Here is an 18,214-nt window from a genome sequence, read left to right on the forward strand (position 1 = left end):
TTTTCTGTGTAGAAGTCTTTTACATTTTTGGTTAAGTTTATTCCTAGATGCTTGATTTTCAGTTGCTCTGTCCCAGTTCAGTGGATTTGGGGGCCTTACCAAAAATCAGTCAACTATAGATCTGGGGGTCTATTTCTGAATTCTCAATTAGATTCCATTGAACAATATGTCTATCTTTGTGCCAATACCATACTGTTTTGACTACTATGGCTTTAGGCTTCGAAGTCAGGAAGTGTAAATCCTCCCACTTTGTTTTTCTATTTTAGAATATTTTTAGCAATTTGAGACCCTTTTCCCTTCCAAGTAAATTTAACTAGCTTTTCCAAGTTTGCAAAGCAGGTTGTTAGAATTTTGATTGGAATTGCATTGAATCTGTAGATCAGTTTGAGTAGGATTGATATTTTCACAATGTTTATCTTTCCTATTCATGAACATGGAATATCTTGCCATGTCTTTAAGTCCCCTTTTATTTCTTTTAGTAAAGTTATGTAATTTTCTCTGTAGAGGTCTTTTATATCCTTGGTTAAGTTTATTCCTAGGTACTTGATTTTTTTAGTTGCTGTTGTGAATGGAATTTTTTCTTGAATGCCTCTTCAGTTCTGTCATTACTAGGTGTGCCAGTTTGGATGTGTTATGTCCCTCAAAATGCCATTATCTTTGATGAAATTTTTTTGGGGCAGACGTATTAGTGTTGATTAGGTTGGAATCTTTGATTGAGTGTTTCCATGGAGATGAGTCTTAATCAACTGGGCAAGACCTTTGATTAGATTATTGCTATGGAGATGTTGCCCGAGCCATTCAGGGTGGGTCTTTATTGGATCACTGGAATGCTTTAAAAAGAGTCTCACAGGCCTAGACACAGAGCAGCTGTGAGTGACATTTTGGAGAGCAACTGAGAGTGATATTTTGAAGAGGAGATGCAGGTAAGAGAGGACAAAACACCCCAAGAGCAACATTTTGGAGCAACATTTCATTTTGAAACGCAACCTGGGAGCAAGCTGACACCAGCCATGTGCCTTTTGAGCTGACAGAGGTTTTCCAGCTGCCAATGGCCTTTCTCCAGTGAAGGTACTCTATTGTTGATGCCTTACCTTGGACACTTTATGGCCTTAAGACTGTAACTTTGTAACCAAATAAATCCCCTTTATAAAAGCCACTCCATTTCGGGTATTGTGTAAAAAGGCAGCATTAGCAAACTGGAACACTAGGGTATAGGAATATTACTGACCTTTGTGCATTAATTTTGTATCCCGCCACTTTGCTGAATTTGTTTATTAGCTCAAGTAGCTTTGTCGTCAATTTCTCAGTATTTTTGAAATATAAGAGCATATCATTTGCGAATAATGACAGTTTTACTTCTTGATTTCCTTGTCTTGCCAAATTGCTCTGGCTAGAACTTCCAGCACAACATTTAACAATAGTGGTTACATTGGGCATCCTTGTCTTGGTTCTGATCTTAGGGGGAAGGCTTTCAGTCTCTCACCGTTGAGTATTATGGTGGCTCTGGTGTTTTCATAGATGCCCTTTATCATATTGAAAAAGTTACCTTCAGTTCCTACCTCTTGAAGCAATTTCACCAAAAAAGGATGCTGAATTTTGTTGAATGCTTTTTCAACATCTGTCAGGATGATCGTTTGATTCTTCCCTTTCAGTTTGTTAATGTGTTGTATTACATTGATTGATTTTCTTATGTTGAAGCATCCTTGCTTGCCTGGGATGAACCATACTTGGTTGTGGTGTATGATTCTTTTAATGTGTCTTTGAATTCAATTTGCTAGTGTTTTGTTGAGATTTTTTCACCTTTATTTATTATGGAGATTGGCCTGTAGTTTTTACCTGTAGTATTTTTATGTGGTTTTGGTATTAGAGCGATGTTAGTTTCATAAAATGAATTTGGTATTTTTCTGTTTACTTGTTCAAATTCTCCTTTATGCCCTTCAAGAGTCTTCTTGATGTCCTTTATGTCTTTAGCTATCTCGTTGAAGGTGTTTGGAAGATTTATGTTTACTTCTTTGATTAATTGCTCCAAGTTCTGTGTCTCTTCTGGCTTTTTAATTTGGTTGTTTGGTTTGTCCATATCTTCTTGGGTCTTCATGTGCTTTGTGATTTTCTGTTGACTTTGTGGCATTTGCTTATCCTGATAAGGTTATTTTGGGAAATGCAGGATTACCTGGACATTTATTCAAAATTTGGCAGAACCACAGCTTGTTGGAGTGCATTTTTCTTGTCTTTCCAGCAGATAGTGCTCTTGAGCCAACTCTTACCCTTAAGCCAGCTTTTCCCCAACTATTCCTTTGCTCTGGGGTGGGGTCCAAACCAAGTGGAAATCCAGTCAGCATACTGGTTCTCTGTGTACACTCTCCCGGGGATGGGCAGTGGGCCCTGTACAGGTCGGCAGTGTATCTGCTTAAGGGCACACTGGCTCTGGTGATTCCCTGGCCTCCAGTGGATCACTCTGGGACTGTTGGGCTGCACGTCACACCCTGCAACTCAAAGGTGACTCAGTCCCTTCCTGCCTCTGCCTGCAAGCCTCTGGGTTTGGGGAGGGCCTCCTGCTTCTTCTGTTTGGCGCCCTCAGTTATCCCCACCTCTTGCCCATGTACACTACTGACTTCTGTGGAGGAAGAGTAAATGGGGTCAACACAGGTGCACTGTTTTCAGAGTTCCCTCATGGGAGCTCTCAGCCATGGGGCTAAGGAGGATTATTTCCCCAGGTAATTGCTGAGATGGGTGTGTGGGAGTGCAGAGCTGCTTCTTTCCCTGTTTGGCAGGTGGCTTGCAGGTGCCAGCTCCTGTTGGCAGTCCTGGTTTGATAAACCCACCCAGTCTTTTCAGATGTAATTTCTCCGCTGTTCATCCAAGTCCCCATTATATATTCTAGAGGTCCCTCTCTGGCTATGCGTACTATAGAACCACTGTCCTTGGCATTTTCTGCCTTTTCCCTGTTTTTTTTTTTTCATGGCAAAGTTTACTCAGCCTCTCCTATTCCTCCATCTTCCTGGAAGTCCAGGAAATGCTTTCTTGAGGTAGTGATGTTTGACGTGTAATTCATATACTGTAAAATTGATCCATTTTGAGCGTAAATATAAATGGTTTGTGAGAAATAGTGTAACCTGCACTATAATCAAGATATGGAGTAGTTCTATCATCTCAGAAAGTTTTCTATTGCCCCACCCCCTTCTCATTTTTTGAAATCGGGTATAAGGAATGGTTTATTCTTAGTGATTTGTAGGAGTTCTTTATATATTCTGGTTAGAAGTCTTTTGTTGGCTGTGTATATGCAAATAGCTTCATCCAGTTGGAAAATTGCCTTTGTATTTTCTTAATGAGGTCTTTGAATGAACAGTTTCTCATTTAAATAAAGTCTAATTTATCAATCTTTTATGTTATGGACAGTTCTTTCTGTATCCTGTTATGAAATATTTCCCTATCTCAAGGTCATGAAGATATGTGCCTATGTTTTCATATAAAGTTTGTTTATACATATTCCATTGCAAATTAAATTATGTATGGTCTTAGAAGATAAGGTTCATTTTTTTATATATATTGATTTGATCCAGCCTCATTTATTGAGATCATCCTTTCTTTATTGAGTGTATTTTATTTTTGTAGGTAAGTTGTATATTTGAGTCTGTTTCTCAACTTTCTGTTCTGTTCTACTGGTCTGTTTGTCTATCCTTACACTAAACATGTCTTATTTTTGTAGCTTTATAGTAAGTCTTCATTTCTGATAGTGTTGTTCTTCAAGATCGTCCTGGTTATTCTAAGTCCTGTGCACTTCCGTGTGAAATTTAGAATCATTTTGTGAATTTCTGCGAAAAGTCTGCTGGAATTTTTATTATTATTGTATAGAATCTCTAGATCAAGTTGTGGGGAAACTGGTATCTTCAGAATATTGAATGTTACAGTGGCTGAATTGACATATCCCTATTTAATATACTCAACAATATTTCACTGTACTGATACTGTGTATCTCTTGTTAGATTTATTCAAGCTATTAGATACTTTGATGCTATTATAAATTCTGTCAGTTTTAAAATTTCATTTTCTAATTGTTGGAAGTATATTGAAATACATTTGATTTTTATATATTGTATCCAGCTACTTTGCTGTATCACTTATTAATTCTAATAGTTTCTGATAGATTCTTTTGTGTTTTCTGTACACTCAGTCATGTCATCTGTGAATAATGGCAGTTACGGTTTTTCGTTTCTGATCTTTATTCTTTTTTCTTTTTCTACTTTATTTCTGTTTTTTTCTTAATACAATTGATTTGGTTTTTTGTTTATTTATTTTATTGAATAGAAGTGGTGAATAGTGGATATTCTTGTCGTCCTGAATTTATTTGGATATTAGCTATAAATTTTTTTCTAAATTAGATTTATTAGATTGAGGGTGTTCTTTCTATTTTTGAAAATTTTTTATTATGGATGGATATTGAATTTTTTTTTAATAATTCATTCCCTTTATTTGCCATTTATCAACTTTCACAATGAGTTAGTTCCATTGCATCTCCACAGTTGACCAATTAGTTGGCGCCTATGTGCCAATCTTTGTCTTTCTACCACTGGGCAGCAGCTGAAATCTTCACCCAGATCTTTAACTTTCTTGCTGCTATTTTCTGCTAGCTTTCTTGAATTCTTCCAGTCTAGGATTTTGTCCCTTAGTTTTAAACTCTCTGATAGCAAGAATTCTGAATTATTTTACCTCAGTTCAGTAGGACTGACATTGTTTGCTTGGGCTCTAATCCTCTGATACTTAATAAACTCAAAGAAAAAGCCAAAGTAATTATAGAACTGATCTTTTATGATTCCTTTCGTTCAAAAATTGTAGTCCCTCCTGTTCCTGCTTATGTTAGTTGCTCTTCAGTGCTTCCAACTTGTTTTACATTTTGTCTAGACTTTATAATTTTTATTAACAGAAAGGTTAGTTTGTGTAACAAGCTACCCCATCTTGATGGTCACTGCAAATAATCATGTTTTTATGAGTTGATAAAATAAGAAAATGAAAAACTGATATGTATTGAGACTGAAAACATGTTTTTAACACAGAGAAAACATAGAAAGAACATAGAGGAAGAATTTCTGGCCAACCAAGGTAGCAGCTTAAGATGCTCCAGGGTGCTGTTCCCAACAGAATCTTTGAACAGCTAGTAAAATTAGCAGAGCCATCTTCCTCAAAGCTTCGGAAAGCAGTTAAAAGTTTGTTGTCCCTGGGCAAGTGCTTAATGCAGAAAATGCAGCTTTAAAATTGGTACAAGATTGTGGTGTCCTTTCAGGCCTTCCTCCACCTTCCCTGGCACACTGTAGAGCCACGCTAGGTCCACCCATTGTGGGTCTGGGGACCTGTCCAGAGAGACAGCTGAGTAATTCCTGTGCACATACCTGGGTGCCTGTATCACAGTGCCAGTCTATCAGGGGCAGCCTGAGAGACTGAACCAGGAAACTCATCTCAGGCTTGCCCTCCCAGCATTTGCCCTGCAGACATTTAAAGCAGCATAAGAAACAATTCAGAGAAGGAAGCCTGGGGTAAAGGATTGCCTGCTTTAAGACATACAGTAGAGCACCCGGGAGGGAATAAAGTATTTCATAGGGAGTAGAGAATTTCTGTTAACTGGGTAATTTTTTTTTTTTTAATTTACAAATTTTTCTTTATTAGAGAAGTTGTGGGTTTATAGAAAAATCATGCACAAAATACATCATTCCCATATACCATCCCACTGCCAACAACTTGCAACAGAGTAATTCTTAAGGCCATGAGCAAGCAGGAGCCCAGGACAAGACACACCTAGAAGAGAGAGAAAGGATTCTGTACTTCGTTTTTGTATCATGCTGATCTTGAGACAGGCACTCTGCATTAGAGTTACCAGCCAATGCAGAGTCAATTTGTAAAGACTGTGAAAGGTTTTTGTTTTGTTTTGTTTCCTAATGCCTGGCACTCAAGGAAATCTCTGTCATATCACTAGCTGGATACAAATTTAAGGGACAGCCCAGGATCTAACCCCAGGGTTAGCACTTCAAAATAATAAAATGTACAGTGGGCAAGTAAAGATCACAAGAAAAACAACAAAAGGAAATGATGGCCCATCCAAAGGAAGAAGGTAAAAATCTGGATACCATCAAGGAAGAAAACCAGTCTTTGGACATTCTGGACAAGGACTTTAAAAAACAGAATCTCAGTATGCTCAAGGAGATAAAAGGAAAACACAGAGAAAGAGCTGAAGGATATCAGGAAAGCAGTGAAAAAACAATATGAGAATCTCTGTAAAGAGACAGAAACTTTTAACAGAAACCAAGCAAAAAAATACTAGAGTTGAAGTCCACAGACTCTGAAATGAAAATTCCTTCAAGGATTTCAACAGCTGATTGAGCTGGCAAAAAAGAAAAAAAAAAAAAAAGAGTGATCTTGATGACAAGACAGTTGAAATGATTCAGGCCGGGGAACAGAAAGAAAAAAGAATTTAAAAAAAGTAAACAGAGCCTATGAGACTTGTGGGACACCATCAGTCATGCCAATTAACACATTATGGGAGTTCCAAAGGAGAAGAAAGGGCAGAAGGAATATTTAGAGAAATAATGACAGAAAATTCCCCCAGTTTAATGAAAGGCATGAATATGCACATTCAAAAAGCACAACAGATCCCAAAGGATGTATTCAAGGAGAACCATGCCCAGAAATAGAATAGTTAAACTGTTGAATGTCAAGGACAAAGAGGTTATTCTGAAAGTTTCAAGAGAAAAGCAACATGCTATGTATAAGGAGTCCCGAAAGATTAAGTTCCGGTTTCTCATCAGAAACCATGAAGGCACAGTAGCAGTGGGACAAGATATTTGAAGTGCTGGAAGCAAAAAATTGCCTACCAAGAATTCTATATCCAGCAAACTGTCTTCCAAAAATGAGGGATAGATTAAGACATCCACAAATAAACAAAAGCTGAGGGAGTTGTTCTATACCTGCCGTAGAAGCAGTGTTTGGGAATTCTTCACACTGAAAGAAAAGCACACTAGATAGTGGATCAAAGTTGCATAAAGAAAGACCTCTGTTAATATTAGCCAAATGAGTAATTATAAATGCCAGGACTGTTGTGTTGTGTATTTTGGTATGTAACTCCAATTTTGCTTGTTACAGGTTCTAAAATGCAAATGCATAAATTTGTAACAAGTGCAACAAAAAGCTGGGGGGATGGATGAGTATAGGAGCAGTGCACTTGTATGCTATTGAAGTTAAGTTGATATCAAACCAAACGTGATTATTATAGATTAGGATGTTAAATTTAAGCCCTGTGGTAACCACAAAGAAAATATATGAAAAAATATATATTTAGAAAGAAAGGAGACTGGACTCAAAATGGTACAATACAAAAAAAAATCAAATGAATATGATGTAGGCATTAACAAGTTTTGAGGTGAAAAAGTATGATTTATAAAGAAGAAATAGCAAAATGGCAGAAGAAAGTTCTGCATTATCAGTAGTTACTTTAAATTTAAATGGATTAAACTCTTCAGTCAGAACACCAAGACTGGCAGAACTGATGAATCATGGTTCAACTATAATCTGTTTACAAGAGACTTACCTTATATTCAAATACACAAGTAGGCTGAAATGAAAGGGTGGAAAAATTATAGCCACCCAAGTAGTAACCAAAAGAGAGCTCTGGTAGCTATACTAATACAAGATAAAAGAGACTTTAAGCAAAAACTTAAAGTTTTTGCTACAAAGGTAACCATATACTGATAAAGTAGTCAATTCATCAAGAAGACATAATAGTTATTGATATATATTCACCTAATGGTCTATCCCAAAATGTATGAAACAAATATTGACAATTGGAGGGGAGAAATCGATGGCTTTACAGTAACAGAAGATTTCAATATCTTACTTTAAATAACAATTATAAATATATATGTACCTACCATCAGAGCCCCAAAATTGTGAAGCAAATTTTTATAGATCGGAAGGGAGAAAAAGATGGTTTTACATTAATAGTAGGAATTTTCAATATAACACTTTCAATAATGGATAGAACATCTAGACAGAAGATCAGTAACGAAAAAAGAAGACTTGATTGATATTCTAAACCAGCTATTGCTAACAGGGAGATATAAACACTTTACCTGACAGCAAAAGAATACACATTCTGCTCTAGTGCATGTGGATCATTATTCTCCAGGATAGATTATATGTTAGGTCACAAAACAAGTCTCAGTGAATTTAAAAATACTGAAATCATAACAATGTATCTTCTCTGACCACAATGGAATGAAGCTAGAAATCAAAAATAGAAGGAGAAATGGGAAATTATGAATTTGTGGAAATTAATCAGCATACTCAGAAACAACCAATGTGTCAAAGAAGAAATCACAAGAGAAATTAGGAAATATCTTGAGGCAAATGAAAATGAAAACACAACATACCAGAACTTATGGGACACAGCAAAGGCAATGCTGTGAAGGAAATTTATAGCTCTAAATGCTTACATTAAAAAAAAGAAAGATTTCAAATCAGAGACCCAACCTCACAACTGGAGAATCTAGAAAGAGAGCAAACTATATCCAAAGTGAGCAGAAGGAAGGAAATAACAAAGATTAAAGCAGAGAGAAATCAATTATAGAATAAATAGAGACTCAACAAAACCAAAAGTTGGTTCTTTGAAAGGATCAGTAAACCAAGAAATCTTGAGCTACGCTGACAAAGAATAAAAGGAGGAGTACACAATTAACTAAAATGAAAAATGAAAAGGGGGATTTTACTACAGAGCCCACCTAAATAAAAAGGATACTATAAATAACTGTGTGCCCACAAATTAGATAACTTAGATGAAATGGAAAAATTCCTAGAAACACACAGACTGCCTACACAGATTCAAGAAGAAATAGAAGGTCTCAGCACACCAATACCAAGTAAAGGGATTGACTCAGTAATCAAAACCCTCCCAACAAAGCAAAATTCAGGACCAAATGGCTTCATTAGGGAATTTTTCCAAACATTCCATGAAGAATTAATACCAATCCTGCTCAAACTCTTCCAAAAAATTGAAGTGGATAGAACGCTTCCTAACTCATTCTCTGATGCCAGTATCTCCCTAATTCAAAGCCAGATAAAGATACCTTAGGAAAAGAAAATTACAGATCAATATCCCTATGAATATAGATGCAGAAGTCCTCAACAAAATACCAGCAAACAGAATCCAACAGCACATTAAAAGAATGTTACACCATGATCCAGTGAGGTTTATCGCAGGTATGCAAGGGTGGCTCAACATAAGAAAATCAATTAATGCAATTCACCACATTAACAGAGCAAAGGAAAATAAAAACACATGATCATCTCAACTGATGCAGAAAAGGCATTTGTCAAAATCCACCCCTTCTTGATAAAAACACTTAGAACACTTAGAAAACTAGGAAAAGAGAGAGTCTTCAGCAACATGATAAAGCGCATATATGAAAAACCCACAGCTAACATAATATTCAATGGTGAAAGACTGAAAGCTTTCTGTCTAAAATCAATAACAAGAAAAGGATACCCACTGTCGCCACTGTTATTCATCACTGTACTGGATAGTCTAGCCAGAGCAATTAGGCAAGAAAAAGAAATAAAAGGCTGCCATATTGGAAAGGAAGAAATGAAACTTTCCTATATTACATATGACATGATCTTGTGTAAAGAGAATCCTGAAAAACCCACAACAAAGCACCTAGAGCTAATCAGTGAATTCAGCAAAGTGGCGGGGATACAAGATCAACACCTAAAGATCATAGTGGTTCTATATAATAGTAATGAACAATCGGAAGAAGAATTCAAGAAAAAAAATCCATTTACAATAGCAACTAAAAGAATCAGATATCTAGGAAGAAATCTAATCAAGGATGTAAACAAATTGTATCCTGAAAACCACAAAACATTGCTAAACAAAATTAAAGACTTGTATAAATTGGTGGATATTTTGCGTTCATGGATTGGAAGACTAATTATTGTTAACGTGTCAATTCTACCTAAAGCAAACTACACATTCAATGCAATCCCAATAAAAATTCTAATAGCCTTTGTGGACATGGAAACCCAGTCATCATTTCTATGGAAGTGTAAATGGCCCAAAATAGGCATAACCATCTTGAAAAAGAAGAGAAAATTAGAAGTATTAACACCTCTAATTTTAATCTTGCTACAGTAATCAAAACAGCATGGCACTTTTCCAAAGACAAATATATAGAATGGTGGAATTGAATTGAGAGTTTGGAAATAAACCCTCACATTTTTAACCAAATGATTTTTCACAAGGGTGCTCAAGTCCACTCATTTGGGAAAGAATGGTTTCTTCAACAAATGGTGCTGAGAAAACTCTGTATCCATATGCAAAAGAATGAAGATGGACTCTACCTCACCTTATATACAAAAATCTACTCAAAATGGGTCAAAGACCTAAATATAAGAGGCAAATCTATAAAACTATTAAAGGTACTGTCCTAGTTTGCTAATGCTGCGGAATGCAAAACACCAGAGATGGATTGGCTTCTATAAAAAGGAGGTTTATTTGGCTACACAGTTACAGTCTTAAGGCCATAAAGTATCCAAGGTAACACATCAGTAATCGGGTACCTTCACTGGAGGATGGCCAATGGTGTCTGGAAAACCTCTGTTAGCTGGGAAGGCACGTGGCTGGCGTCTGCTCCAAAGTTCTGGTTTCAAAATGGCTTTCTCCCAGGATGTTCCTCTCTAGCAAGCTTGCTCCTCTTCAAAACATCACTCACAGCTGCACTCACTTCCCTCTCCTTGAGTCAGCTCATTTATATAGCTCCACCGATCAAGGCCCACCCTGAATGGGCGGGGCCACGCCTCCATGGGAACATCTCATCAGAATCATTACCCACAGCTGGGTGGGGCACATTCCAAGCAAATCCAACCAGCACCGAAACGTCTGCCCCACAAGACTACAAAGACAATGGCATTTGGGGGACACAATACATTCAAACCGGCACAGGTACATATAAGGAAAGCATCTTTAGGACCTTGTATTATGCAATTGTTTCTTAGACTTTACTCCTGAAGCATGAGCAAGAAAAGAAAAAGTAGAGAAATGGTACTTCACCATAATTAAAAACTTTTTAAAAAAGAATTTTTTTTTTATTGAGATTTTTCACATACCATACAATTATCCAAAGATCCAAAGTGTACAATGAAACAATCAGTTGCCCCTGGTACCATCATACAGCTGTGCATCCATCACCACAATTATTTTTTTCAGTTTTTAGAACATTTTCATTACTCCAGAAAAGAAATACAGACAAAAAAGAGGAAACTCAAATTCTCCCATACCCCTAGCTATCCCTCCTCCATTGTTGACTCATAGTATTGGTATACCACATTTGTTACTGTTGATGAAAGAATGTTAAAATACTACCGACTATAATTAGTTTGCAATAGGTATATTTTTTCCCTATATGCCCCTCTATTATTTTGTTTTGAAGTTTCAGAATAGTATTTAATTTTCAGATATTTATAATCGTCTTATTCGATATCACAAAATAGTGGCCGTGCTATAAATTTTACAGATGAGGATATTGTTGCAGTATTCTCACCACACATAGGTTGCATTCTCACCACACATAGGTTGCAGAATAAATCTGAATACAGATCAATACTTCCCTTTCTTTCTCCTTTGTATATTTACAAATATGCCTACACATAACCCTTGCTATTCAAATTATTTTTGTCTGAACCAAGGAACTAAATGCATTGAGATAATTTTGTTTTGTTTATAGGAATACTCACTGTAAACTATACAAGCTTAGGGATCAGAGAATAAATAGATTTTTTTTTTTTTTTTGCCAAACCCTCTATCTGAACTCGGAAGCTAAAATGGTTCAGTATTTTCCATTAACTATGCAATAAATAGCAAATCTTGGGTCCACAGTTAATGTTCTTTTGTTTCAGTGTATGAAATAGAAGTAATAATTGCCACTTAAATTTACTGGTTCAGTGACTATAGTAACAGATGTCTCTCCATATATAAATAGACATTTTCACCAACACTGCTTTCTATATGCCTTTGCTCTACATATCTCATGCCTGTCTCTGGCCAATGGCATCTCATCTATACCAACCAATAAAACATAATTGAGAATACACATTTTTCAGTGGTCTCAAAAGTATAAGAGTATTCCTTTGGATTTTCAAAAGAAGTCTTTATTTTCAGACTTAAATTTAATAGTTTTTAATTATTCTTAGTCTAATTCCTGTTTTATCAGTAAGGAAACTAAGAGTCATCTTACAAGTTAAGTGAGATGACCACATTTACAATCAGCAAGTCAGAAAGTGAGGCTAGTACCTTCACCTTCTGATTTCTAGTGTTTCAGAAAGAATGCCATACCATAAACCTGAGTTATCTATTTGAAATAGAGTGAAAGAAATGGTAGCATGGAATAGGATGTGATACCAAGTATGTTTTCTCCTTCATAATGTCACCATTCTGCAATGTCTGTTTATTCCTCTCTGAAAGATGGAATTAAAAATAATTTAATATAGGGTTATGTGTTATGATAACTATGATAATAATAAAGCCAAACTTATATTCAGTGGTCACTATATGGCTTAAAAATGCATCTTCATCTAATATTATGGAACCTTTCTCCATATCTCTCCTTTCTTTGTTTCTCTGTTGGTAGGGCTCCCTTTAGTATCTGAAGTAGGGCAGGTCTTTTATTAGTAAAATCTCTCAGCATTTGTCTGTCTGTGAAAATTTTAAGTTCTCCCTCAAATTTGAAGGAGAACTTTCCTAGATAAAGAATTCTTGGTTGGCAGTTTTTCTCTCTCAGAATTTTAAATATGTCGTGTCACTGCCTTTTCACCTCTATGGTGGCTGCAGAGTAGTCACTATTTAGTCTTATGTTTTTTCCTTTGTATGTGGTGAATTGCTTTTCTCTTTCTGCTTTCAGAACTTGCTCCTCCTCTTCAGTATTTGACAGTCTGATCAGAATATGTCTCAGAGTGGCTTTATTTGGATTTATTATCAGAATATGTCTTGGAGTGGGTTTATTTGGATTTATTCTATTTGGAGTTCACTGGGCATTTATGTTTTGTGTATTTATGTTGTGTAGAAGGTTTGGGAAATTTTTCCCAACAATTTCTTTGAAAATTCTTTCTAGACCTTTACCCTTCTCTTCTCCTTCTGGGACACCAATGAGTCTTATATTTGGACATTTTATTTTATCTATCATATCCCTGAGGTCCATTTCGATTTTTTCACTTTTTTTCCCCATTCTTTCTTCTGTTCTTTCATTTTCCCTTTTGTCATACTCCAGGTCACTGATTCGTTGTTCAGCTTCCTCTAGTCTTGTACTGTGAGTATCCAGAATCTTTTTAATTTGGTTGATAGTTTCTTTTATTTCTGTAAGATCATCTATTTTTTGATTTACTCTTGCAATTTCTTCTTTATGCTTTTCAAGGCTCTTATTCATGTCTTTTATATCCTGTGCCATGCTCTTCTTCATGTCCTTTATATCCTGTGCCATGGTGTCATTGTTTGTCTTTAGTTCTTTGATTAATCGCTTCAAGTACTGCGTCTTCTCTGATCTTTTGATTTGGGTGTTTGGATCTGAGTTAACCATATGTGTGGTTTTTTCATAAGCTAAATTTTTCTGTTGTTTTTGGCCTCTTGGCATTTGCTTTACTTGATAGGGTTCTTTAAGATATGTATGTTAATTCAGAGACTTCTCTCTAATTTATCAGAGCTACAGCTTGGTGGTGTACGCTTTCTCTAACCAGCAGGTGGTGTCTGTGAGCCACCTGTTCCCTCAAGCCAGTTCTCCCCAACTTTGTCTTTGTGGTGTGTGGGGGTCTGATTCTTGTGGGTCCAATTGGCGCATCAGTTGTGCGTGTGTAGTTGGTGCTGTCTGTCCTGACTGTGGGGTGTGTGTCTGAGCAGTTAGGGAGTGAGGGCGGCTTAAACAATCAACCCTCCCAGTGTTCCTGGAGATTTAAGGCTGTTCCAAGAGTCTAAACCTTCAGTTCGGTCTTGCCACAGATTGTCTGTGCCGCTGCCCCACAAGTCCTTGGTATTGGCATATGTTCCCTGGGATTTCCGAGTGGGTCCCTCTGCTGAGGGAAGCCTGTGCTATGTCACAAGTGCACACTGTCCCTCAAGGGAAATTCTGGGCTGGCGGGCCGTGTAGGGGCGTTCCCAGCCTGCTGAAAGTATGGCTGAATGGGGCGTGCCAGTCTCCCTGCTTTCACACCGCTCTGCCCCCCCCAGCTCCAGGACAACCAGCTGTGAATGCGTGAAAGGCCACTGTCCACGCCAGACACTGTAGCGTGTGCATGCGTTGCTGGAAACACTTCCTGTTGTACTGGGTTTCCTGGCGCAGCTCTGGGCTGTGGCGCCGGTGCTGGGCAGGAGTGTTCCCAGCCCTCTGGGAAGATGGCTGCAAGGGGCATGGTTTCTCTCCCCTTTTGGCTAACCCCTGCCTGCCTCACTTCCAGACAATTAGCAGTGGGTGCGTGAAAGGCTATCATCCACGCCAGATACTGAGGTGTACCCACAGGTTGTGGAGACACTGTTCTGCCGTGCTTCTCCTGCTGTATTCACAGCCACTTTAGGGCTTTTAAAAAGAACTAGTCCAATACCAAACGCCAACCCACAGCTTCCCCACACCGCAGCATGGCTGCTGGACGTTCAGCAGGCCCGCTCACTTGCCCGGAATGCAGACTGCTGGCCTCACCAAGTGCATGGTCCCTGCGAATCCAGCAGACCCCGTTCAGCTGGTGCATCACTGGAACCAGTGTTCTGGGTGACCCTCTGGCCGTTATCTAGTATTTTTCATGGAGGTGTTTTTTTGCCCTGTCTCTCCTAACTGCCCTCTTCCAGAGGTCCGGATCCACAGTTTTTACTTACAGATTTTATGCTGTGATCTCGGGCATTCCTCCCAATTCAGGTTGGTATATGATGAGTGGATGGTCATGTTTGTTCCCCCACAGTTATTCCGGCTTATTTACTAGCTATTTCTGGTTTTTCTAGTTGTTCCAGGGGGACTACTTTGCTTCCACTCCTCTCTATGCCACCATCTTGGATCCTCCGATCCCATAATTACAAACTTTTGCACTTCAAAGTACTTCATCATGAAAGTAGTCATCCTGCAGAATTGGAGAAAATATTTGGAAGCCCCATACTGGATAAGGGTTTAAAATCCAGAGCATGTAAAGAAACCCTGCAACTGAATAACAAAAAGACAAACAACCCAATTTGTAAATGAATAAAAACACTTGAACAGACAGTTCTCAAAGAAGATATACAAATGGCCAAAAAAACACAGGGAAAGATGGTCAACATCATTTGCCATTAGAGAAATGCAAATCAAAACCACAGTGACATACTATTTTATCCCCACTAGAATGACTACTTTAAAAACAAACAAACAGAGAAACAGTAACACTTGTTCATTGGTGGGAATGTAAAATGGTGTAGCCTCTGTGGAAAACACTTCATGAGTTCCTCAGAAAGTATTGAATTCCCATGTGACCCATCAGTCCCACACTTAGGTACATAGCCAAAAGAACTGAAAGTAGGTACTTCAGCAGATATTTTGAGCATTGATGTTTATAGCAGCATTATTCACAATTGTCGTAAGAAGGACTTGACCCAGGTTTCCATCAATAGATGAGTGTAAAAACAAAATGTGGTGTATTGCAATGGATATTATTCTGTTGGAAAAAAGAATGTTCTGATACATTCAAAACGTGGATGAGCATTGAAGATATGTTGAGTGAAATAAGACATACACAAAAGGACAAATCATCTCACTGATAGGCAAAAATTTGAATAAGCAGTTTCGTAGAGTCAGAAACTAAAATACAGTGACAGAGGTACGGGTTAGGAAATGTAGAGTTAATGTTTAATTGGTACAGTTTCTCTTAGGGGTTTTGGAAAAGTTTTGCTAAGGGATGATTGTGATGTTAGCACAACATGTGAATGTACCTAATACTACAAACAGATATTTGAATGTTTTTAAAAGGGGAAATTTTGTTAATAGAACAAAAGTTAAAAACAAAACACAGTACTATGGAAGGCAAACAGGAACCCTAATGTGAACTAAGGACTCTAGTTTACTGTATAATTATAGTAATACTGTTTCATCAGTTGTAAGAAAGGTAGACCAGTAATGCAAATTGTTAATAATATGGAAAACTGCCTGTTTAAGGGCAGGTATATGGGAACTCTATTTTCTGCATGAGTTTTCTCTAAACTTCTAAGTTCTCTAATAATAAAATAAATCCAAAAAATAAAGATAAAAAGGCTATAGGAGGAAGCATTTTTATTTCAAACACAAGAGTGAAGTTCATCCTGGATATTAACAAATACAGGATAATTAAAAGTAAGATATGTGATGACACTAGTCGAGTTAATGTTAGGTATTGTTTTTGAAAATTGTCAATGGTGATTTGGTGAAAATATAAAGAGAAGTTTTTGTCTGAATCTTATTTGTGAAGGAATTAAGGTTCTGAATTTTAAGTGGTTACAATTAGAGTAATACTTGGTTATTTCTCTGAATGTTAGCGATTATTAAATTGTTGAAGGCTTGATTGTTCTCATGTGATAACTAATGAAAAATGTGTATATGGTAAGTGTTCCAGAGAGATTTGTGTCCACAAAATCTGGAAAGTTACAGACATAGTAATTTATTGACCATCCAAAAAATGTGGGAGTAAGAGAATGAAGTTTTACGAATGGACATCATGTTCAGAACATAGGGAGAAGAGAAAGAAGGCAGAAATAGAGCTGTGATAAGAATACTTCCCTATCTTCCTGCAGGCTTAAAAAATGGAGGTTTGGAAAGAAGCGAACCATTTGCTTTCTATACAAAAATATCCCCAAGAAGAGAGTCAGGTGTTGCAGGCCACCTTGTATCTATATTTTTCCTTTTGCTTTTTTTTGAACTCTCAAGGTTAATCAGTTATTTTCTTCACAATTTCATTAGGATATTTGCCAAAGGCATCCTTTTGAGGCAGCTGTCTCTGCATCCTTGGAGGCCATCAGTAATGTTCCCAATCTGTAGGAGTAGTCGGCACAAAAATGTTGGACTAAGATGGGTCTTCATGTTTTAAAACATTTCCTCATCACTTTTCTTTTACCCTTAAACAGTGTAAGATACACCACATTTGAGACTTCTAATTCTTATATAGTTCTTTGTTATGGTATCTTTTAAGATAAAATCCATTATTAATAATAAGTGTATCAAAATATATTCATAATGAAAGGAGACTTAATTTTTAATACAATTTAAATAACAATAAGACATTAGGAATTCTTTATATATAAGTAAATGAGAATTTTTTTTTATTTTTGTTTAATATTCTGTCCAGAAAGAATTCTCAATTATTTATGTATTAAGTATTCCTAATCTTTATTTAACATTCTGTATGACAATATATTTTTGTGCAGAAATGTTAAAAAAAGCAAATGGTTTATTGTTTTATACAGAAAATTCTTATTTTCATTATTGTGGTTTTATAAAGTAAAATATATTAAATCATAGGGTTCTTTTGGTCTAAGGTACTCAGATCGTATGTTCCTCCTGCTAACTGTCTTGTGAAGTTTTGGAGGTTTTTAAATATAGTGTTAAAAAGTCCATGGTTAAAATGTATTAGAATATATTGAAATGCATTTCTGTTTTTGTTCCTATCCAATTTAATAATATAAGCAAACGTTACACCATATGCATCTTCAATATATTAGTCTGTTTCTCTTGTTTTACTCAACTGTCTCCTTTCAGCCACCCACGCAGAATATGCCTATGGGTCCTGGAGGGATGAATCAGAGCGGCCCTCCCCCACCTCCACGCTCTCACAACATGTCTTCAGATGGAATGGTAGGTGGGGGTCCTCCTGCACCACACATGCAGAACCAGATGAACGGCCAGATGCCTGGTAAGTTTTCCTCCTCTACATTAACACCAGAGTTGCTTAGCAACTAAAACGACATGGGGGCTCAAGGGATACTAGATTGTTGATGACAAAACTGCTTTGAATGCCCCCGAGTACAAGCTCTCTTAGAGTTTGTTAGCTACAGAGCTACGTGACCTGTATTCAGTGTTTATCAGGCTGCCCTTGGGCTTTGATGTAGCTGACACACAGCATTCCTCTGATGAACAGAACTGGCTAAATTTAGTCTGTCTGAAACTATGCAATACAGCTGGCTTTAGAAGCTTTTTGGAAAAAAAGA

General features: G+C 37.0%; 1 protein-coding gene across 2 annotated transcripts in view; it reads left to right on the forward strand.

Moving 5' to 3' along the window:
- Positions 1-18,214, forward strand: part of SS18 (SS18 subunit of BAF chromatin remodeling complex) — a 114,623-nt gene that overhangs the window by 32,625 nt on the left and 63,784 nt on the right. For both annotated transcript variants that reach the window (XM_037805888.1, XM_037805889.1), the window contains exon 4: positions 17,766-17,919. In XM_037805888.1, coding sequence (XP_037661816.1) covers positions 17,766-17,919 — 154 coding nt within the window. The remainder of the gene's footprint in view (positions 1-17,765; positions 17,920-18,214) is intronic.

The sequence above is a fragment of the Choloepus didactylus genome, chromosome 16 (genome assembly GCF_015220235.1).
Source record: "Choloepus didactylus isolate mChoDid1 chromosome 16, mChoDid1.pri, whole genome shotgun sequence".
In the NCBI taxonomy this organism is placed as follows: Eukaryota; Metazoa; Chordata; class Mammalia; order Pilosa; family Megalonychidae; genus Choloepus; species Choloepus didactylus.